This window comes from Globicephala melas, chromosome 8 (assembly GCF_963455315.2).
Source record: "Globicephala melas chromosome 8, mGloMel1.2, whole genome shotgun sequence".
Classification (NCBI taxonomy): Eukaryota; Metazoa; Chordata; class Mammalia; order Artiodactyla; family Delphinidae; genus Globicephala; species Globicephala melas.
The window spans coordinates 81834750-81858117 of NC_083321.1; the positions used below are offsets into that span (position 1 = coordinate 81834750).

A 23368-nucleotide genomic window follows, 5' to 3' on the forward strand; every position below is an offset into this window, starting at 1 on the left:
GTATTTGCTGGGAGATCTTGAATAGATCTCCACTGATTCTCAGTTTCCTTTTTTGTAAGATAAGGCTAATAATAAGATCTATCTCATAAGTTTGTTATGAGAACTAAACTAGATTGATAATCTGTGAAATGTGCTTAGCACAGTGCCTGGTACCTAATAAGCCCAGCAGCAATATTAACTATGAATACACACTCCTGGGTCTTTCTATAGCAACCTTCCTTAGTTGCCAATAGACTGGTCTGTTTCTTTTTAGATAGCCAGAAAGTAACGTGCATATATTGGCTAGTAAGACAGTCTCCTTTGTTATTAAAATAAAACACAGAGAAGTTTCCAAAATCATGGCTGAGACATATGCAGGAGGATAGGTCTTCCTCTTCTCCCTGAATCTTACTATACTGTAGGGTCACTGCTGCATATTTTACTTTGACCAATAAATAAATAAATAAATAGATAGGTAGGTAGGTAGGTAGATAGATAGATAGATAGATAGATAGACAAAACACTTTCCCTTAGTTTTCTCAACATGACTGAATCAAATTCACATTTTCAAAAGAAAGTTTCCTAAATACTAAGAGGGAACAGAAAAGAAAGAAAGCACAGATCCTTCAAACTCGTGTGTGTGTGTGTGTGTGTGTGTGTGTGTGTGTGTGTGGTTTACTTTTCTCAGAGCTAATATATTTGGTTTTATGAATTCACTTCTGTAATACACTTTTTGCCTTCTTCCTGTAATTATTTGTTTACAAAATTGGGTGTGTATTTTTGTAATGTACCTTAAATTCTTAATGGAAAAGAGAGGGCCTGTTCTAAAATAAACTATATGGAAGATAGATGATAGTGAGATAGATAGATAGATGATAGAAAGATACAGTTAGAAAATAAATAACTTTCCAGAATTTTTTAAACTCAGATAACTACTTCTGGGCCAAGTGAGATGACACCCTTTCCTGCCACCTTCCTCACTCCACCTGGTGGGCCCCATATTTTTCCCTATCACACATGAATGGCCTATTTGCTCTCTTCTTGTCCACTGCCATTTCCCAGGACTACGAGGGTTGTAGTGACTGATGGAATCAAAGCTTTCACCCTCTCTAGTTCAAGTCGCCATCTCTGTCTGCTTTAAAACCACTTTGTAATTAAACTGAACCTCCCTAAAAAGTGTTACCCATTACAGACTCAGGGTACCATTATACCTTGATATAAGATGCATTTTCACATGAGACACATATCTGCTTATCTATATCAGAGGGCAATTATATTATCAACAGAAGACTTTTTGATGCTTTCATTCATCTCCTATATCCTCCTCCATGCTTCATAAAAGGCACTCAGAGCCATTTCAGAAATACTTGTTAAATTGAGTTGAACTGAACTAGAAATACTTATATCCTTTTCTCAGGTATTAGATTTTTTATTGAAATATAGTTGATTTGTAATATGTTAGTTTCATGTATAGAGCAAAGTGATTCAGTTATATACACACACACATATGTGTGTATATTTTTTTTCAGATTTTTTCCATTATAGATTATTACAAAATATTGAATAGAGTTCCCTGTGCTATATGGTAGGCTCTTGTTGTTTATCTATTTTATATGTAATAGTGTGTTTCTGTTAATACCAAACTCTTAATCTATCCCTCACACCCCTTCCCCTTTGGTAACCATAAGTTTGTTTTCTATGTCTGTTGAGTCTGTTTTGTAGATAAATTCATTTGTAGCATTTTTTCAGATTCCACATATAACTGATATAATATGATATTTGTCCTTCTCCATCTGACTTACTTCACTTAGTATGATAATCTCTGGGTCTATCCATGTTGCTGCATGCATTCATTCTTTTTATGGTTAAGTAATATTCCATAGTGTATATTTACCACATCTTCTTTATCCATTCATCTGTCGATGGACACTTAGGTTGCTTCCAGTCTTGGCTACTGTAAATAGAGCTATTATGAACACTGGGGTGCAAATGTCTTCAAATTAGAGTTTTCTCTAGGTATATGTCCCAGAGTAGAATTGCTGGATCATACGGTAACTCTATTTTTAGTTTTTAAGGAACCTCCATACTGTTCTCCATAGTGGCTACACCAATTTACATTCCCACCAACAGTGTAAGAGGGTTCCTTTTTCTCCACACCCTTTCCAGCATTTATTATTTGTACTTTTTGAAGATAGCCATTCTGATTTGTGTGAGGTGATACCTCATTGTGATTTTGATTTGCATTTCTCTAATAATTAAAAATGTTGAGCATTTTTTCATGTGCCTTTTGGCCATCTGTATATCTTCTTTGGAAACATGTCTATTATGTTTGTTTAGGTCTTCTGCCCATTTTTTGATTAGGTTGTTTGTGGTTTTTTTGCTATTAAGCTGTATGAGCTGTTTGTATATTTTGGAAATTAAGTCCTTGTTGGTTGCATCATTTGCAAATATTTTCTCCCATTCTGTAGGTTGTCTTTTCATCTTATTTATGATTTCCTTTACTGTGCAAAAGCTTTTAAGTTTGATTAGGTCCAATTTGTTTATTTTTGGTTTTATTTACTTTGCCTTGGGAGACCTATGAAACATTGTTCAATTTATGTCAGAGATTGTTTTGCTTATGTTCTCTTCTAGGAGTTTTATGGGATCATTTCTTATATTTAAGTCTTTAAGCCATTCGGAATTTATTTTTGTGTATGGTGTGTGGGGATATACTAACTTCATTGATTTATATGCAGCTGTCCAGCTTTTTCAAAACTACTTGCTGAAGAGACTCTTTTCTCCATTGTATATTCTTGCCTCCTTTGTCAAAGATTAACTGACTGTAGGTGTGTGGGTTTTTTTCTGGGCTCTCTATTATGTTCCATTGATCCATATGTCTGTTTTTGTGCCAAGACCATGCTGTTTTGGTTACTGTAGCTTTGTAGTACTGTCTGAAATCTGTGACGGTTATGCCTCCACCATTGTTCTTTTTCTTCAAGATTGCTTTTCAATTATGGGTCCTTTGTGGTTCCATATAAATTTTAGGATTATTCATTCTAGTTCTATGAAAAATGGCATGGCTAATTTGATAAGCATCACATTAAATCTGTATGTACTTTAGATAGTATGGTCATTTTAACAATGTTAATTCTTCCAATCCAAGAGCATGGGATATCCTTCCATTTCTTTGAATCATCTTCAATTTCCTTTATCATTGTTTTATAGTTCTTAGGATATAAGTCTTTCACCTCTGAGGTCAAGTTTATGCCTAGGTATTTTAAATTTTTTTGATGTGATTTTGAAAGTTTATTTTTTACACTTTTGCTTTCAGATATCTATTGTTAGTGTAAAGAAAGGCAACAGATTTCTGTATGTTAATCTTGCATCCTTCTACCTTGCTGAATCCTTTATCATATCTAGTAGTTTTTATGTGGAGTTTTTAGGATTTTTCTGTATATAGTATCATGTCATCTGCATATAATGACAATTTTACCTCTTCCCTACCAATTTGGATACACTTTATTTCTTTTTCTTCTCTGATTGCTGTGGCTAGGACTTCCAATACTATGTTAAATAGAAGTGGTGAGAGTGGGCATTCTTGTCTTGCTCCAGATTTTAGCAAGAAGGCTTTCAGCTTTTCACCATTGAGTATTATGTTGGCTGTGGGTTTGTCATAAATAGCTTTTATTATGTTGATATATGTATCCTCTATACCCACTTTGGTGAGAATTTTTATCATGAGTGGATGGTGAATTTTGTCAAATGCTTTCTCTGTATCTATTGAGATGATCATGTGACCTTTGTCTTTTCTTTTGTTGATGTTGTGTCATGTATTAAATTTTGAATGACAGAATTTAACAGCTAAATTGGATCTTCCATCTGTTTCTAGCCATCACTTTATTAGAAATCATATTGATTACCAATTTATGTTACCATTGAAGAGCCAAAATGTATAATAATAAATGTATATATAATAATAATGTATATAATAATAAATGTATATAATAAATAAATAATAAACAAACTGTCATATTGATTTTTATAGGGATTCAAGGATATTTCTCTTGAGAGGTTTATACATGGTGGAGCCAATGTTACAGGATTCCAGTTAGTAGATTTTAATACACCTATGGTAACCAAATTAATGGATCGCTGGAAGAAACTAGATCAGAGAGAATATCCAGGATCCGAGACACCTCCAAAGGTATTTGTTTGTTTTTATCTTATCTATTTTTAGAATTTTTAGTATTTTTTAAAATTTAAGGTAGAAAGCTCATTATGCAGTTTTCCTAGTAATATTTTGCCAGACACAATGTGGCATAGGGCAGAAATATTTTTTCACTATTTGTCACACAGCCCTTAATAACTTCTAAATTTCTATATTTAAGAGAGGAGTTGTTAGACATTAGTTCAAGTAGTTTACTATATTATATTATATATTATATTATATATATTATATTATGTTTTTATATTATTTTATGATTACTTTGTGTATGAATTTCCATGAAGAAATTGTATGCTTTTTAAAAAAATTTTGTTAACTAAATATTTCAAATGTGAACAACCACTGGTAGCTATTCCACCCAGATAAAAATATATTTGCAAAGTGATTTACAATGAGTAGGGAAATTGGGAAATTGGTAGAAATGTAAAATGTATAAGCTTCTGCAAAATTTCTCTTTCAAGTTAACAGTAAAATGTCAGATTTTTAAATTTTATGTGACAGACATTACAGAAGTATGTTATTGGTATCTACAAAGGAAGCTGGTAAATTTCTGATCATAAGCACATTTTTTTCTCTCCTGAAGAGATAGATGACTTCCTTAGATATCATGTAAATAATGGCATAATGTTTCTTAAACTCCAACTCCTACATGGTTTTGAATTCCTACATAAAAAGGAATCATCATTTCAACAACTTTTACTAATCTCTCACTGTGTATTCTAGTAAAAAGTTTTCAAATATAATTTGGAAATTCTAGCCTAGAAAACTATGATCTAGGGGTAGAGCAAGTCGGTTCTTCCATTTCCTAATTATAAAACTTTCTCTACTATCCATGTCAATTTCTTCTCTGTAATATAGAAATTTGGCTAGTCATAACATTTTCACTACTCTATAGAAGCATGGAATTTCAAAAGAAAGCATTTATTGAGTATCCACTATGCTCAAACACTGTAGTCCAACCCTCTGATTTTACAGATTAATAAATACAAGATATTAAATGGTATGTTAATTGGCTGTCCCTGAGTCAAGGACCAGGTTTGTGGAATGCCCAGGACCAAGTCATGGGTTCCCTGAGTCTTAGACAAGTGCATTGTCCACTATATTACACCACTTCTCATGCTTAGATAATACATATGAAAGCATATTAAAAAGCCAAAAAATTTTCAAGATGTAAACCACCTTCAGGATTAGAAGAAACTTGAGAAGTCTTTTAGTCTTTTTGCCTTCAAGCTGGTTCAGAGAAAAATCATCCCAAAAGCTCAATTATATCAAGTATTAATACACAAGGAGAAAAGTGTAAAGCTTCCTTCTAAACTCATTGGGACAGTTTGCTTTACAGATATTCCCCTCATTCTGTCATCAATGTATGTAGAGACTCCCTTGCCCTTCTCTTCTCTATTTGTATTTCTTCCTTCCTCACATTTTTTTCTCAGCCATATTTTATCTCAGCATTTTTTCTGTAAACCATCTCTTCAAGTTCTTTTTACCCTTACAGTTTTAGTATGTAGAATGGGCTTCAAACTTCTTGGCAGTGTTTTGCAGCACCTTGTGACTTTTTTCATTTCAGTGATAATATGTAATAATATGTGTCCACTGTGGTCCTCCTGTCTGGACACACTGGTGTCGTTTGTCCTTCCCTATCTTGCCTTTAGCCTATCACAAGGTTTACTATTTGATCATCTCCAACCAGACTTATCTATGTCAAAGCTTTGGGCACTTTGTTTTATATATAAATACATATAATTTTCTCATCTTTCAGAGTTTTCTTAGCGTAATAGTAGGCACCCAGTGGCCATTTAATAAATAGATATAGCCAGTTCTTATTGTTCATGGTAGTCCCATTCTATAAAGTTGCCATGAACACTGAATGAGTGAATACTGAACACTTACTCCTAGGGGAAATTACAAGGTTAGGTCACTACATTTTTGTCAAACAATCAACACATAACACTTTGTTTTATCTGTGTTTCTGTTTAAAGATATCTTATTTAAAACATTGTCAATAAATTAACATTGAATTCATGGCCAATAGCAGTATAACTCAAGCCTGAACAAAGCTTATCTAACATGTATTTTTTTCCATAAGACACATCACAGCTTTCTTGTACTGAGGAGCACTAGACAGCCATCTTTTGGGCCATCTTTGTAGTCTTCACCATTCCTAGCCAGTATCTAGCTCTCAGATATGCTATGAAATTCAATCCTCACAAGTACCACAGAAGATAGTCATTATTTTATTTGATTTTGTTCTGCTTCATAGCTGAAAAATGTACAACATATTCCCATAAAACTATGAGTAGCAGAATTAGAATTCACCTAGTTCTCAAAACCTAAATTCTTGCCACTGTGCTGTGATTCTGCCAAACTCTATATTTTTATATACAAATGTTGATAAACAGAATTCATCCCACCATTCTAATCACTGGTTAAAGCAGTGAATAGCTCTAGGTCAAGACTTAGTTTTACTCTCCTCCAAAATGAAGAGTATGTTTAATAAGAATTTCTAGATACCATCTAGAAATGCGTGCCCATAAATATGGTTTCTTGGACTTCAGCACAATAAGACACATGGAAAAGAATGAAATCCTTTAAAATGGTAAAACCAGTTTAAACTACTGCTTCTTTCCATCTATCAGCTCTATGACCCGTCAAAAGCTTTTGCCACTCTGGCTGAATGTCTGCTTTTCTCTGCTCCACTCTATACGATATCTGTTCTCTTTTCTAGTTCACTTGTTTCATAAAAATGAATGGACTTTTTAAAACACAGCAAGTGCTTTTGCTTTTTTGGAGTCATATCTCTCAGCTTCTTTCTTCCTATTAGAAAAGCAACAATAGTTTTCTTTTCTTCTCCTTGATCCTAAAATGCTAGCATTGCATATTTTCTCTTGCCCTTTATATCTTTGATAAGTTCTACTTTATTACTTGTTTTTATTTTCTTGCCATCCAGAAAGATGATTTGATGGCTTTCTCTACTCAAAGGTATGTTGCTCCAGGCAGTGGAGGAGGTATGTCCATTTTGGGCTGAGTACCTTGGTTAAGTACCTTAATTTCCTTCGACCATCCCATTCCAAATATGAAGGTGTATGCTTATCATTAAACCTATTTTGTCATGTCCTTGAAGAATATATAGCAAGGCTTATAATTTATAAGTCACACATAAATCTTTCTGATGAAGCTTTAATTAGATTCTCTGACATTGAAAGGTTCTTTGTTAGAATTTATATTCTTTATCTTATCCATGTTTTAGTCCTTCTCTTCCCAGGATCGCTGACTGCTATGCTTAGCAGGTATATTGCCTAAGTTTACTTTCTATGATTTAAATTTCAAACGATTTTTATTAATTTATAAGCAGCAATTCAGGATCATTTTCCACATTCCATAGCACAAAAGTACCTCTCGTATAGGCTTAGAATGTGTTAATCATATAGAATTGACCATATGGAATTCCTGAAAGAGATAATGTATTTTTTTCTTATGACTAGCAGTTGATGCTCTGCCACACAAGAGAATTGTTCCATATGTTTCATATGTTTAGGAATTTTCTAATCAAACTTTACAAATGTTCCCTGTTCTTTTTATTTTCAGCTTAAACAAATCACATTTTCTTCTCAGATTTTCCTCATTTCCTCTCCTAACCTTAATAATCTTTTCCTGAGAGTTTTGTCTTTTCTCAAAGAGAAGCATGGGACAATCATCAGAAAGCAGATGATCTATACTTCATTTCTCCACTGTATCCTAAGTTATGATAAAAACTTAGAGAAATGACTTAACCTTCCTGAGCACACTCAACAGGCATGGACATAACAATACTTGTGCTTATTTAACCATGTGTATACACACTTGTTAAATAAATAGATGTTATTTCTGGCATTCTATATCTGAGTAACAGTAAACATTCCCACTCATTCTTCTGAGAAACTGGACAGAGTTATATACTCCAAGTCAATAAACATATATTAAATCTCAGGGACTCCTGATGGGCATTTGGAGGAGGAAAGAGTGAGACATTCCAGCCCTCCAGGGGTTCAAACACAGCAAGAGATTACGGCATTTAGTCTTTTTTTTTTTATACTTTAGCTGTTTCACTTGGACACAACAAAAAGACCACACCTAGAGGCCTTGCTTCTCCCAACTGATGGAAAATTGTGCATTAGAATTTCTATTTTCAGAGTGTGTTTTCTCCTTTTAAAACCACAGTGTTAAGAATTGATATACAGTCTTTGTGATAAAGTAATAATAGAAATTTCTGAAGCTAGAGGCAATTAATTATCAGTAATTTAACTGCCCTTCTGGCAGCATGGTACTTTATGTCATAAACAAACAGAGTCCCCAGACTAGTCCCCAATTCCGGTGATTGATAAGAATTTAACATTTACCATTATAATTACTTTCATTTTGTTAGTATACATCTGCTCTGACTTATGATGGAGTCCTTGTGATGGCTGAAACATTCCGAAGTCTTAGGAGACAGAAAATTGATATTTCCAGGAGAGGAAATGCTGGAGATTGTCTGGCAAATCCTGCTGCTCCATGGGGCCAGGGGATTGACATGGAGAGGACGCTAAAACAGGTAACTCACAATTTTATTTACATTCAATTTATTTCACAGTCATTTTTTAATGGCATATTCAAGAAAACAGAATAATCTATCTGTGAATAAATATATATTACAATTGTCATTTTATTATATTGAACCATTTTCATTTCTGAGACTTTTCTAAATAGGATACTGGATAGAATACTGATGTTTATATGATATGTAGATGCTTAGCCAGGATAAGTTGGTTATGCCACAGTAATAAACAACCCCAAGTCTCAGTGGCTTAAAACATCAAAAGAGTATTTCTCACTCACAATCACCAGATTAGTAGGGGCACTTTGTTTATTATAATCACTCAGGGATCCAAGCTGACATAGCAGCTACCATCTTGAATGCTACAAAGGGCAAAGAGTTGTGGGCAGTTTTCTAATTGGCAATTAAATGCTCTGGCACTCATCACATCTGTTTACAACTCATTTGTCAGAAAGAGTCACATAGACCTAGCTAACCAAAAAGGGTGCAAGAAGTACAAGCCTACATTGGGCCAAGAATGAGGAAGAACCTCAAACATTGGCAAACACTATTAATCTACTAATCTACTGACTACGTCAGTAGATCTTTATTTACTTTTTTTAACATCTTTATTGGGGTATAATTGCTTTCCAATAGTGTGATAGTTTCTGCTTTATAACAAAGTGAATCAGCTATACATATACATATATCCCCATATCTCCTCCCTCTTGCATCTCCCTCCCATCCTCCCTATCCCACTGCTTCATGTGGTCACAAAGCACCAAGCTGATCTCCCTGTGCTATGCAGCTGTTTCCCACTAGCTATGTATTTTACATTTGATAGTGTATATATGTCCATGCCACTCTCTCACTTTGTTCCAGCTTACCCTTCCCCCTCCCTGTGTCCTCAAGTCCATTCTCTACGTCTACATCTTTATTCCTGTCCTACCCCTAGGTTCTTCAGAACCATTTGTTTTTTAGATTCCATATATATGCGTTAGCATATGGTACTTGTTATTCTCTTTCTGACTTACTTCACTCTGTATGACAGAATCTAGGTCCATCTACCTCACCACAAATAACTCAAATTCATTTCTTTTTATGGTTGAGTAATATTCCATTGTATATATGTGCCACATCTTCTTTATCCATTCATCTGTCGATGGACACTTAGGTTGCTTCCATGTCCTGGCTATTGTAAATAGTGCTGCAATAAACATTGTGGTACATCACTCTTTTTGAATTATGGTTTTCTCAGGGTATATGCCCAGTAATGGGATTCCTGGGTAGTATGGTAGTTCTATTTTTAGTTTTTTGAGGAAATTCCATACTGTTCTCCATAGTGGCTGTGTCAATTTACTGTCCCACCAACAGTGCAGGAGGGTTCCCTTTTCACCACACCTTCTTCACCATTTATTGTTTGTAGGTTTTTTGATGATGGCCATTCTGATCGGTGTGACATGATACCTCATTGTAGTTTTGATTTGCATTTCTCTAATGATAAGTGATGTTGAGCATCCTTTCATATGTTTGTTGGCAATCTGTATATCTTCTTTGGAGAAATGTCTATTTATGTCTTCTGCCCATTTTTGGATTGAGTTCTTTGTTTTTTTCATATTGAGCTGCATGAGCTGCTTGTAAATTTTGGAGATTAATCCTTTGTCAGTTGCTTCGTTTGCAAATATTTTCTCCCATTCTGAGAGTTGTCTTTTCATCTTGTTTGTGGTTTCCTTTGCTGTGCAAAAGTTTTTAAGTTTCATTAGGCCCCATTTGTTTATTTTTATTTCCCTTTCTCTAGGAGGTGGGTCAAAACGGATCTTTCTGTGATTTATGTCATAGAGTGTTCTGCCTATGTTTTCCTCTAAGAGTTTTATACTGTCTGGCCTTACATTTAGGTCTTTAATCCATTTTGAGTTTATTTTTGTGTATGATGTTAAGAAGTGTTCTAATTTCATTCTTTTACATGTAGCTGTCCAGTTTTCCCAGAACCACTTATTGAAGAGACTGTCTTTTCTCCATTATATATTCTTGCCTCCTTTATCGAAGATAAGGTGACCATATGTGCGTGGGTTTACCTCTGGGCTTCTATCCTGTTCCATTGATCTATATTTCTGTTTCTGTGCCATTACCATACTGTCTTGATTACTATAGCTTTGTAGTATAGTCTGAAGACCAGGAACATGATTCTTCCAGCTCTGTTCTTCTTTCTCAAGATTGCTTTGGTTATTCAGGGTCTTTTGTATTTCCATACAAATTGTGAAATTTTATGTTCTAGTTCTGTGACAAATGTCATTGGTACTTTGATAGGGATTACATTGAATCTGTAGATTACTTTGGGTAGTATAGCCACTTTCACAATGTTGATTCTTCCAGTCCAATAACAAGGTCTATCTCTCAATCTGTTTGCATCATTTTTAATTTCTTTCATCAGTGTCACATAGTTTTCTGCATACAGGTCTTTTGTCTCCCTAGGTAGGTTTATTCCTAGGTATTTTATTCTTTTTGTTGCAGTGGTAAATGACAGTATTTCCTTAATCTCTCTTTCAGACTTTTCATCATTAGTGTATAGGAATACAAGAGATTTCTGTGCATTAATTATTATTAATTAATTATTATTACTAGTAGTTTTCTGGTAGCATCTTTAGGATTCTCTATGTATAGTATCATGTTATCTGCAAACTGTGACAGCTTTATTTCTTCTTTTCCGATTTGGATTCCTTTTATTTCTTTATCTTCTCTGATTGCTGTGGCTAAAACTTCCAAAACTATGTTGAATAATAGGGGTGAGAGTGGACAACCTTGTCTTGTTCCTGATCTTAGAGGAAATGGTTTCAGTTTTTCACCATTGAGAACGATGTTGGCTGTGGGTTTGTCACATATGGCCTCTATTATGTTGAGGTAAGTTCCCTCTATGCCTACCTCCTGGAGAGTTTTTATCATAAATGGGTGTTGAATTTTGTCAAAAGTTTTTTCTGCATCTATTGAGATGATAATACGGTTTTTCTACTTCAATTTGTCAATACGGTATATCACATTGATTTATTTGTATATATTGAAGAATCCTTGCATTCCTAGACAAACCCCACTTGATCATGGTGTATGATCCTTTTCATGTGCTGTTGGATTCTGTTTGCTAGTATTTTGTTGAGGATTTTTGCATCTATGTTCATCAGTGATATTGGCCTGTAATTTTCTTTCTTTGTGATATCCTTGTCTGGTTTTGGTATCAGGGTGATGGTGGCCTCATAGAATGAGTTTGGGAGTATTCCTCCCTCTGCTATATTTTGGAAGAGTTTGAGAAGGATAGGTGTTAACTCTTCTCTAAATGTTTGATAGAATTCACCTGCGAAGCCATCTGGTCCTGGGCTTCTGTTTGTTGAAAGATTTTTAATCACAGTTTCAATTTCAGTGCTTGTGATAGGTCTGTTTATATTTTCTATTTCTTCCCAGTTCCATCTCGGAAGGTTGTGCTTTTCTAAGATTTGTTCATTTCTTCCAAGTTGTCCATTTTATTGGCATATAGTTGCTTGTAGTAATATCTCATGATCCTTTGTTTTCCTGTAGTGTCAGTTGTTACTTCTCCTTTTTCAATTCTAATTCTATGAATTTGTGTCTTCTCTCTTTTTTTCTTGATGAGTCTGGCTAATGGTTTATCAATTTTGTTTATCTTTTCAAACAACCAGCTTTTAGTTTTATTGATCTTTGCTATCGTTTCCTTCATTTCTTTTCCATTTATTTCTGATCTGTTCTTTATGATTTCTTTCCCTCTGCTAACTTTGTGGTTTGCTTTGTTCTTTTTTCTCTAATTGCTTTAGGTGTAAGTTTAGGTTGTTTATTTGAAATGTTTCTTGTTTCTTGAGGTAGGATTATATTGGTGTAAACTTCCCTCTTAGAACTGCTTTTGCTGCATCCCATAGGTTTTGGGTCGTTGTGTTTTCACTGTCATTTGTTTCTAGGTATTTTTTGATTCCCTCTTTGTTTTCTTCAGTTATCACTTGGTTGTTTAGTAGTGTATTGTTTAACCTCCATGTATTTTTATTTTTTACAGATTTTTTCCTGTAATTGATATCTAGTCTCATAGTGTTGTTTCGGGAAAGATACTTGGTATGATTTCAATTTTCTTAAATTTACCAAGGCTTGATTTGTGACTTAAGATATGATCTACCCTGGAGAATGTTCCATGACCACTTGAAGAGAAAATGTAATCTGCTGTTTTCAAATGGAGTGACCTATAAATATCAATTAAATCTAACTGGTCTATTTTGTCACTTAAAGCTTGTATTTCCTTATTAATTTTCTGTGTGGGTGATCTGTCCATTGGTGTAAATGAGGTGTTAAAGTCCCCTACTATTATTGTGTTACTGTCGATTTTCTGTTTTGTAGCTGTTAGCATTTGCCTTATGTATTGAGGTACTCCTATGGTGGGTGCATATATATTTCTAATTGTTATATCTTCTTGGATTAATCTCTTGCTCATTTTGTAGTGTCCTTCCTTGTCTCTTGTAACATTCTTTATTTTAAAGTCTATTTTATCTGATATGAGTATTGCTACTCCAGCTTTCTTTTGATTTCCATTTGCATGGAATATCTTTTTCCATCCCCTCACTTTCAGTCTGTATGTGTCCCTAGGTCTGAAGTGGGTCTCTTGTAGACAGCATATATATGGGTCTTGTTTTTGTATCCATTCAGCCAGCCTATGTCTTTTGGTTGGAGCTTTTAATCCATTTACATTTAAGGTAGTTATCCATATATATGTTCCTATTACCATTTTCTCAATTGTTTTGAGTTTGTTATTGTAGGTCTTTTCCTTCTTTTGTGTTTCCTGCCTAGAGAAGTTCCTTTAGCATTTGTTGCAGAGCTGATTTGGTGGTGCTAAATTTTCTTAGCTTTTACTGGTCTGTAAAGATTTTAATTTCTCCATCAAACCTGAATGAGATCTTTGCTAGATAGAGTGATCTTGGTTGTAGGTTTTTCCCTTTCATCACTTTAAATATGTCTTGCCACTCTCTCTGGCTTGAAGAGTTTCTGCTGAAAGATCAGCTGTTACCTTTATGGGGATTCCTTTGTATGTTATTTGTCATTTTTCACTTGCTGCTTGTAATATTTTTTCTTTGTATTTAATTTTTTATAGTTTGATTAATATGTGTCTTGGCTTTTTCTCCTTGGATTTATCCTGTATGGGACTCTCTCTGCTTCCTGGACTTGATTGACTATTTCCTTTCCCATATTAGGGATGTTTTCAACTATAATCTCTTCAACTATTTTCTCAGTCCCTTTCTTTTTCAATTCTTCTTCTGGGACCCCTATAATTCGAAGGTTGGTGCATTAAATGTTGTCCCAAAGGTCTCTGAGACAATTGTTGTCCTCATTTCTTTTCATTCTTTTTTCTTTATTCTGCTCTGCAATAGTTATTTCCACTATTTTATCTTCCAGGTCACTTATCTGTTCTTCAGCCTCAGTTATTCTGCTATTGTTTGCTTCTAGAGAATTTTTAATTTCATTTATTGTTTTGTTCATCATTGTTTGTTTGCTTTTTAGTTCTTCTAGGTCCTTGTTAAACGTTTCTTGTGTTTTCTCTCTTCTATTTCCAAGATTTTGGATCATCTTTACTATCATTATTCTGAATTCCTTTTCAGGTAGACTGCCTATTTCCTCTTCATTAGTTAGATCTGGTTGGTTTTTGCCTTGCTCCTTCATCTGCTGTGCTGTTTTCTGTCTTCTCATTTTGCTTAACTTACTGTGTTTGGGTTCTCCTTTTCACAGGCTGCAGGTTCATAGTTCCCATAGTTTTTGGTGTCCTTTCCCAGTGGGTGAGGTTGGTTCAGTGGGCTGTGTAGGCTTCCTGGTAGAGTGGACTGCTGCCTGTGTTCTGGTAGATGAGGTTGGATCTTGTCTTTCAGGTGGGCAAGTCTGCTTCCGGTTGTTTGTTGTAGGGTGTCTGTGACCTTATTATGATTTTAGGCAGCCTCTCTGCTAATAGGTGGTGTGGTGTTCCTGTCTTGCTACTTGTTTGGCATAGGGTGTCCAGCACTGTAGCTTGCTGGTCGTTGAGTGGAGCTGTGTCTTAGCATTGAGATGGAGATCTCTGGGAGAACTTTTGCTGTTTGATATTACATGGAGCTGGGAGGTCTCTGGTGGACCAATGTCCTGAATTCAGCTCTCCCATCTCAGAGCCACAGGCCTGACACCCAGCCAGAGCACAAATATCCTGTCAGCTATATGGCTCAGAAGAAAAGGGAGAAAAAAAGAAAGAAAGAAGGAAAAATATAAAATAATGTTATTAAAATAAAATTTAAAAATTATTAAAAATTCAAAAGTAATAATAAAGAAAGAGAGAGCAACCAAACCAAAAAACAAATCCACTAATTATAACAAATGCTAAAAACTGTACCAAAAAAAAAAAAAAAGGGACAGACAGAACCCTAGGACAAATGGTAAAATCAAAGCTCTACAGACAAAATCACACACAGAACCATACTCATACACACTCACAAAAAGAGAAAAAGGAAATATATATATATATATATATATATATATATATATATAAAAGAGGAAGAGAGCAACCATTAAAAAATAAGAGGAAGAGATCAACCAAATCAATAAACAAATCTACCAATGATAATAAACTCTAAATACTAAACTAAGATAAACAGAAGACCAGAAACAAATTAGATGCAGAAAGCAAACCCCAAGTCTGCAGTTGCTCCCAAAGTCCACCACCTCAATTTTGGGAATACTTGTTGTCTATTCAGGTATTCCAGAGATGCAGGGTACATCAAATTGATTATGGAGATATAATCCGCTGCTCCTGAGGCTGTTGGGTGAAATTTCCTTTTCTCTTCTTTGTTTGCACAGCTCCTGGGGTTCAGCTTTGGATTTGGCCCTGCCTCTGCGTGTAGGTCACCAGAGGGAGTCTGTTCTTTGCTCAGACAGGATGGGGTTAAAGAAGCAGCTGACTGGGGGCTCTGGCTCACTCAGGCTGGGTGGAGGGAGGGGTACGGAATGCAGGGCCAGCCTGCAGTGGCAGAGGCCGGCATGACAGTCTGAGGTGTGCCATGTGTTCTCCTGCGGAAGTTGTCCCTAGATCATGGGACCCCGGAATTGGTGAGCTGAACAGGCTCCAGGAGGGAAGATGTGGATAGTGACCTGTGCTTGCACACAGGCTTCTTGTTGGTTGCTGCAGAAGCCTTAGCATTTCATGCCCATCTCTGGTGTCTGCTCTGATAGCTGTGGCTCGCGCCCATCTCTGGAGCTTGTTTAGGCAGTGTTCTGAATCCCCTCTCCTTGTGCACCCTGAAACAATGTTCTCTTGCCTCTTAGGCAGTTCCAGACATTTTCCCAGACTCCCTCCAGCTAGCTGTGGTGCGCTAGCCCCCTTCAGGCTGTGTTCACGCAACCAACCCCAGTCCTCTCCCTGGGATCTGGCCTCCAAAGCCAGATCCTCAGCTCCCAGACCCCACCCGCCCTGGTAGGTGAGCAGACAGGCCTCTCAGGTTGGAGAGTGCTGGTCGGCACTGATCCTCTGTGTGGGAATCTCTCTGCTTTGCCCTCTGCACTCCTGTTGCTGTGCTCTCCTCCATGGCTCCGAAGTTTCCACCCAACCACCCACCATCTCCGACAGTGAAGGGGCTTCCTGGTGTGTGGAAAGTTTTCCTCCTTCACGGCTCCCTCCCAGAGGTGCAGGTCCTGTCCCTATTCTTTTGTCTCTGTTTTTTCCTTTTTCTTTTGTCCTACCCAGTTACATGGGGGAGTTTCTTGCCTTTGGGAAGTCTGAGGTCTTCTGCCAGCATTCAGTAGGTGTTCTGTAGGAGTTATTCCACATGTAGATGTATTTCTAATGTATTTGTGGGGAGAAAGTTGATCTCCACGTCTTACTCCTCCACCATCTTGAAGGTCTCTTCTCAGTAGATCTTTAAATTGCCTGTAACCTTGGATTGTTTGTTTACTTTAGTCTTTTATAGTTAATACTAACACCATTTTTCAAGTGATTAATGTGATATGTCTGTATTTTTAGTATTACATCTTAAATGTTCTGAAATGCCATGGATTCAGAACGTAAGTTAAGTATAAATGAATTAAAGGAAATTTGGAATAAAGTACACTTGAATATTTTCAAAAATATGTTTATTTTTCTGGATTTCTTATATCTTAATTTTAATATTAATGAGGAGAAATATGATCCGATGTGGTTATCAGGGCTATTTAATCTGTTATGTGTATATGCAGATAAAACAGAAAAGTAACTATAAAACAAACCATATTTCCATTCCTATAAACAATTTTGAGGGAGTATTCTGTTAGTTACAATGGGAACTTCATAATAAAAAATAAATAAATAAAACATGTTCATCTCCCAAACACATAACAGAATTGCTTATATATTACTTTGATATTCCTCTTTCAGATTCTATCCCAGTAGCTCAAATATCCCATGGTTTTTTAGTGAGTTGCTTATAATTTATAGTTCCATACCCATGTGTAGTCATAAGCCTAGCAGATGAAGTCAAGATTTCTGTAATTAAAATGGCAAGTGATTACATGTGTGGATTTTCTTTTTCATTCATAGGTTCAAATTCAAGGGCTGACAGGAAATGTTCAGTTTGACCACTATGGACGTAGGGTCAATTACACAATGGATGTGTTTGAGCTAAAGAGCACAGGACCTAGAAAGGTGAGCCACACTTCAACTGTTTTCTTAGTTTTCATTTGACATTTTTAAAGCCTTATAGGTGAAAGGTAGCTGGATAGTCTACATTTTTTAAAAATTGTGAATATGGTTGACCCTTGAACAAAGTGGGAGCTAGGGGCTCTGACCCTCCACACAGTCAAAAATCCAGGTCTAAATTTTAGTGGGCCCTCCATATATGTGGTTCCTCCATAGCTGCAGTTCCACATCCGAGGATTCAACCAACCACAGATTGTATAGTACTGTAGTATTTACTATGAAACGAATCCGTGTAAAAGTGGACCTGAGCAGTTCAAACCTGTGTTGATTAAGGGTCAACTACACTTACAAATAATACTTTCTTGATAATTCATGCTGAAATAAATTCTTGTGTCCTATGACTGATATTTAGTGGTGTACCAAAGCTGAAATGAACTAATTTACATGTTGTTTACATCCTTTATCCAAAATAGAAGCAATATTTTTAAAGGCTTAGCAAAAAAATCCCACAGAACCCATAATGTACTCTTCAGGAAAGCACACAATGTAGGTAAGAGACTTACTCACTTCCATGTAGTCATTTATGAAACTATTAGAGAGAGAACAAAGAAGACTACTTCTAAAGGGCATATTTAGAACAAGCTAAATGTTCCTGAAATAAGAAAGTAAACATTCAAATGAGCAAAGAAAAGAGGAGATGGAAGATAATATTGTTAAGATTATTGTTAGGTTGAAGAGGGAGAGAAACACCTAAGAACATCAACTGAGGAGCCAGGGAGGTTGTTTAGGAAGCTGATGATGAAAGACTTTTGGATTTCAGAAAGTAACTCTGCAAGTCTTCTTATGATGTGACTAAGCATAGTTTTCCCAATGTCCAAAAAGTACTTTATATAATGGAACAATATAATTCCACCACAGCAATTGGCTATAAACATTTTATACTTAACACATATAATTTTTTAACATTCTTTTCTCTAGCATTAGCTAGGATGCTCAAGGAAAGACATGCTCAATTTACATTATCTAAAAACTATTTGTTTCAACACTTGGCTGTTTAAAAAAACTTTCCCAAATATACTTTCCTTTGTTAGTATAATAATGATAGTTACAATTTATGAAATGCCTGCTATGTCCCAACCACTGGACTTGGTGTAATTTAATCCTCACAATAAGCCTGTAACAGAGTACAATTATCTCCTTTTTTCTAGTGAGAAAGTTACAGTGCAATAGGCTATGGTTACTTGTCTAAGGCCTACAAGTGAGAAAACAAAGATTTTTAATTCAGATATGTCTGACTCCAGAACCCTTCTACCTAGTACCCTGCCTGAGTAGACTCTGCTGTAAAGGAGTTTATTTTCTAGTAGCATAGAATATAGTAAGTTCCATACGACAGTTAAAAAGAAAGCATGTGGAAAGTCTAAAGAGGAAGAGATCACTTCCAGCTGGAGGAAAACAAATCAAAGAAGGCTGCATGGTGGAGATTTAAAGTTAGTCATGAAGTTAGTTTGGATAGGTAGAAATGGTAGAGGCAAGAACCTGAGGATAGGCTGGATGCAGGATAATTAAAGTCATACATGGAAGATGGCAAAGACTTTCCAAGCTGTGTTTTGCTCCAGTCTGTCATAGCATGTGCTTCTGCATATGTGTGAGGAGAGATTTGGAGCTGCCATGCAAACCATCTCTAGCTTTTCAGCCTTTTAGTGGCATCTCCTTTAGTGCAGGCTGCCAGCTAATATAGGGTAAGCAGGAGCTTATCTGATCCAGATCAAGTAAGGGCAAGAGATGGAATGACAGCTTGAAAGCCAAGCTGTATGATGGGCTCTTTTAAGGGTACTACCCGAAGAAAGGGACTGACATGCTCCCAAGAAGAAAGTTAGGAGGTTCCATGTAAACACCAATTTCACCCACTCTGTCAGCACGCAACGAGCAACAAGAAACAAAGAAGCCCATTTTAAGCAAAGTCCCTCTGCTAGCTGTGGAGCAGACAGAATATTCCATAAGTCCTTAAAATCATTAGCTAACTGGTGACCAGCCTGCCACAAACCAGACTCTGCAAAATTAGCCATTTAAGTAGAACCTTTCTAAAATGCAAAAGACAATTCCATATTTCACAAAACAGTAAGTACAAAAAGTAAAATGATCTCTTTATAAAAGAAAGAATAATGGAAAAAGGAAGCTGGTGGTAACTAGTGGTAACATCAAGTGGGCTACTTACGGCACTGAATCTTTTCATGGCCTATTGAAACATGATGGTAACAAAAATTAAGGTTTTTAGAGGAGAAAGTTAAAGAATAAGTTGGAAAAGTGAGGAACGGTACATCTTCACACTCAGCTGACATTTGTCTAAGACTCTTAAAAGAAATATGAAATGTGAAATGGTGTAGACTCATCCATCTTTGTTTTTCTTGGGCACTCTGTCAGGAATATTAAACTTAAAAATGAACTACCATGAGAAACACTCTGCTGGTGAGACTTGGCAATATGTCTGAAAAGCGAGCAACCATTCTTTTAAATTGAACACTTGCCAGTAAGAGAGCTATCTTTGAAAATAGATCAGAGAGTTAACCCATCAGTTTGTCTGACTTCCATAACAGGGAAAGTGAGTGAGAGTCTCATTAAGCAGAAGCCACAAAACTCTTTCTGAAGTCTCAGCTCCTAAGTATGGTGGAATCTTCTTGCTATTCCAGTGATCTCTCAAGAATGCTCTAAAACCAGGCTTGCGTGGTTTCAGGAATTCTTAATCATAAAAATTGTATTTACTGAGAGCAGGTTATACACCAGACACAGTAAAGGGAAACTGATGTGCATTTTAATATTTAATCCTTACAGCAACCTGAAAGTAACATGTATTTTTCTCATTTTATAGAAGAGAAAAGTAAGGCTCAGAGAAACTAAGTAACCTGCTCAGGGATGTTAAACTAGAAAGAGATGGAGCTGGGGTGGAGACTAAGGCTCATCTAGCTTCAAAGCTATTCTCGTAACTGTTACAAAATATCATCAGTCCCAGGGCCCATAACTTTTCCCTTGAGGGTTGGTATGAGAACTAAGCCATATCTTTCAGGACAGGTCTGGTCAAACCAGCTCTCCCAGGAACCAACTTTGAGTAGAACAGAGGCTTCTCATAGCCCCTCCATCTCTACATAATCCCTACATTGCAGGCAAAGTCCACCATAAATATGGAGATATTTACTCATATATTATATTATGGTTATATTTGTGCACAATTCACCTTTAGGAATCCAAAGAAGACAAATACTTCTCTGACATTTCCTGCCAGTTAGCAATTTAAATGCTTCCATGTTTTTGCTTTAACATTACAAAATTATTTTTCACCGAATTTCTGTCTCTAGGAAAAAAGTGCCTCTTTCCCTGTCTAATTAAATGAGATCAGGCATGGGAAGTGTCCCTAGTAAATTGTAAAATGTTGTGAAAAATTGGAGAGAAAAACTCTATCTCATATGAAGTTCTAGGTATAAACTTTAATATTCCTTTCTTTAAGAAGTGACCCTTATATCACTGTTCACCCCATACTGTCCTACTTCCCAAAAAGTCCATGACCCACATGAGATCTATGCACAAACCATGACTCCATACACAAACCATGGTTTTCTTTTTCACCAGAATTTCAAGCAGATATAAGGCAAATAGATACAGTTGGGTAAAATTTTGCCTATTATTTTAATTTGCCAGTACTTCTAAATCATTTATCTTTGGGTGGGGGGAGATAGTCATGAACACACAGGTTGTTCTTAACTGCAAAATGTCAAGGTCTTGTCAACATCCGAAGACTCTCCAGAATGTGTCCCAGATCTGTAGTTTTTCTGTTGTGGGAACTCAAAAATAAAGAAAAAATGCTTTCCCAGAAAATGGGCTGCTGAGATCTGGAAGGTGGCTGCATCGTAACGGAGTACTAACCTGTGAAACCTATTTTTATGTTGTATAACTGTCATGTGGAAAGGAAAACTAACAGGGAGCAACTATGTTTTTTAAGTTATTTTTTAAGTACATGTAGGATTTGAAGAGAGGATAGGTCTCAAAGTCATACTTGTTTTGCTTTAATTAAATTTTTCACTGACTCATTAAATAAATATTAGCTATAAATAAATTCAAATGGGCAATTGAAAATAATTGCTGAATTGATTTATACTCATAATTTTGGATCAAACTAAGCAATATAGCAAACCATATTAATGAAAATTCTTTTTTATGTCTATTCTGTTATTGAATATTTGTGAATAATATAGTGTCTCTTTCTGATATGCTAATGCTTACTTTATTTTAAAATGTTCACAAATACTAACATGAAAGTTAAGAACTTGGAGGAAGCAAGAGAGACTTTCAAAACATATTGGGACAAATAGTGATTACAGACCAGTGAGCAATTACATACATTTTATTGGAAATATGAGTTTTATCAACTGCAGCCAGAAATTCAAGAAAGAAGTTTGGCAAGCATTAAACGAACACCCATTTGGGGAGTTTATGTAGCATAATAGCAAAGTATATGGACTGGTAATTGCACCTACCTTTACATTTGCTATGTGTATAAACTTTAAGATGCATATATTTTTTAAACAGTATTCATTACAGTGTCTGCCAGAGAGCAAGCAGGCAAGAAGAGGTAGCCATTAGTATTACTTAGTGGTCTGCATGATAAAAAGAAACTTAAATTTCCTTTAGGACCCCATTTATTTACTTTGTAAAGTGTTTAACTAATTACTTCATATATTTTATGGAAAGGAGTTTGTTCCACATCTAAATGAGAAGTAATATAAGGATTTAAAGTGAAAAAATTAAAAAATTTCAAAAGTGAAAATGTTAAGTAATCATTAATATTAACATCTGATGTATTTAGCATTTAAAAATGGTGAGACTAGTGGCTAGGTTATGTGAAACCAAAAACTATTTCCATATTGCTTTAAAAATACACAAGTCTTTTTTCTTGAAAACATCTTGTATGTGTACCCTATGTAAATCTGACTCTTCCCTTTACCATAAAACCTGTAACATTATTGATAAAATCATGTAAATTAGTTACAGAAGGTGCCAATCAATCTTACTACAAGAGGATCAACACAAATGGTATTCCATCTGTATCCACCTTCTTTTTTGAACTCATCCATTCTCAATGTCTTGGCTACTCCATGATTGTAAATTGCAAATTTGCCAAATGTATAACTAGGCAGTATCATTAGCATCAGGAAAACTGGCTCATTATCAATTAAGAAAACTTCCAAACACATTACTGTGTGCTTTATAAATTTGTTTTGTTTGCTTACTTATTAATACCTCTCATTGCTCTGATAAGAACTAAAGAAAACTCTTCTAAAATGTGTTTTCAATAATTTTCTGTATTTGGCAGGTTGGGTACTGGAATGATATGGATAAATTAGTCTTAATTCAAGATATGCCCACTCTTGGCAATGACACAGCAGCTATTGAGAACAGAACAGTGGTTGTAACCACTATTATGGTAAGTTTTGGTCTGTGCTTTATGATGTTCCATTTTGTCCACAGGCAATTTTAATTCCCCAGCTACAGTGAACAGGGAGGATGAAAGCTGCATCTTAGTGATGGTGACATGGGTGTTCTGATCCACAAAAGTCTATCGAGGCTTTGAATAAGTTTGTCTCGAACTTTGAGTACATTTAGTACTTTTATTTGTATTATCTTTTGTTGCATTACTGTTCTTGGAAAAATGCTCAGGTGTTAAAAATTGAAGCTCTCTAGTTGGAAATGTATGAAATGCTAAGATTTCAAAGGACAAAAGAATAAACATGAAAAAGATCAACAACTAATCACATAAAAATATCCAGTAGTAAACATCATATCATTGTTGTTTATGTTTTTAAAACACCAATGTAATAATTGTTAATAGTGTTTAAAATTATAATTTTCAGGTACTTTATCCATTTAATAATGATTTGCATTGTCTGTTTATAATAGTGGAGGTATGAATGTGAAGATT

General features: G+C 35.4%; 1 protein-coding gene across 17 annotated transcripts in view; it reads left to right on the plus strand.

Moving 5' to 3' along the window:
• The window catches only part of GRIA4 (glutamate ionotropic receptor AMPA type subunit 4), a 525267-nt gene that overhangs the window by 430663 nt on the left and 71236 nt on the right, over positions 1–23368 (plus strand). For all 17 annotated transcript variants that reach the window (XR_009564952.1, XR_009564951.1, XR_009564953.1 and 14 more), the window contains 4 exons: positions 4004–4162; positions 8586–8753; positions 17302–17406; positions 22763–22873. Coding sequence is in view for 14 of the 17 variants with exons in the window: in XM_060303986.1 (XP_060159969.1) it covers positions 4004–4162; positions 8586–8753; positions 17302–17406; positions 22763–22873 (543 nt within the window). In the remaining 3 variants the exon portion in view is untranslated. The remainder of the gene's footprint in view (positions 1–4003; positions 4163–8585; positions 8754–17301; positions 17407–22762; positions 22874–23368) is intronic.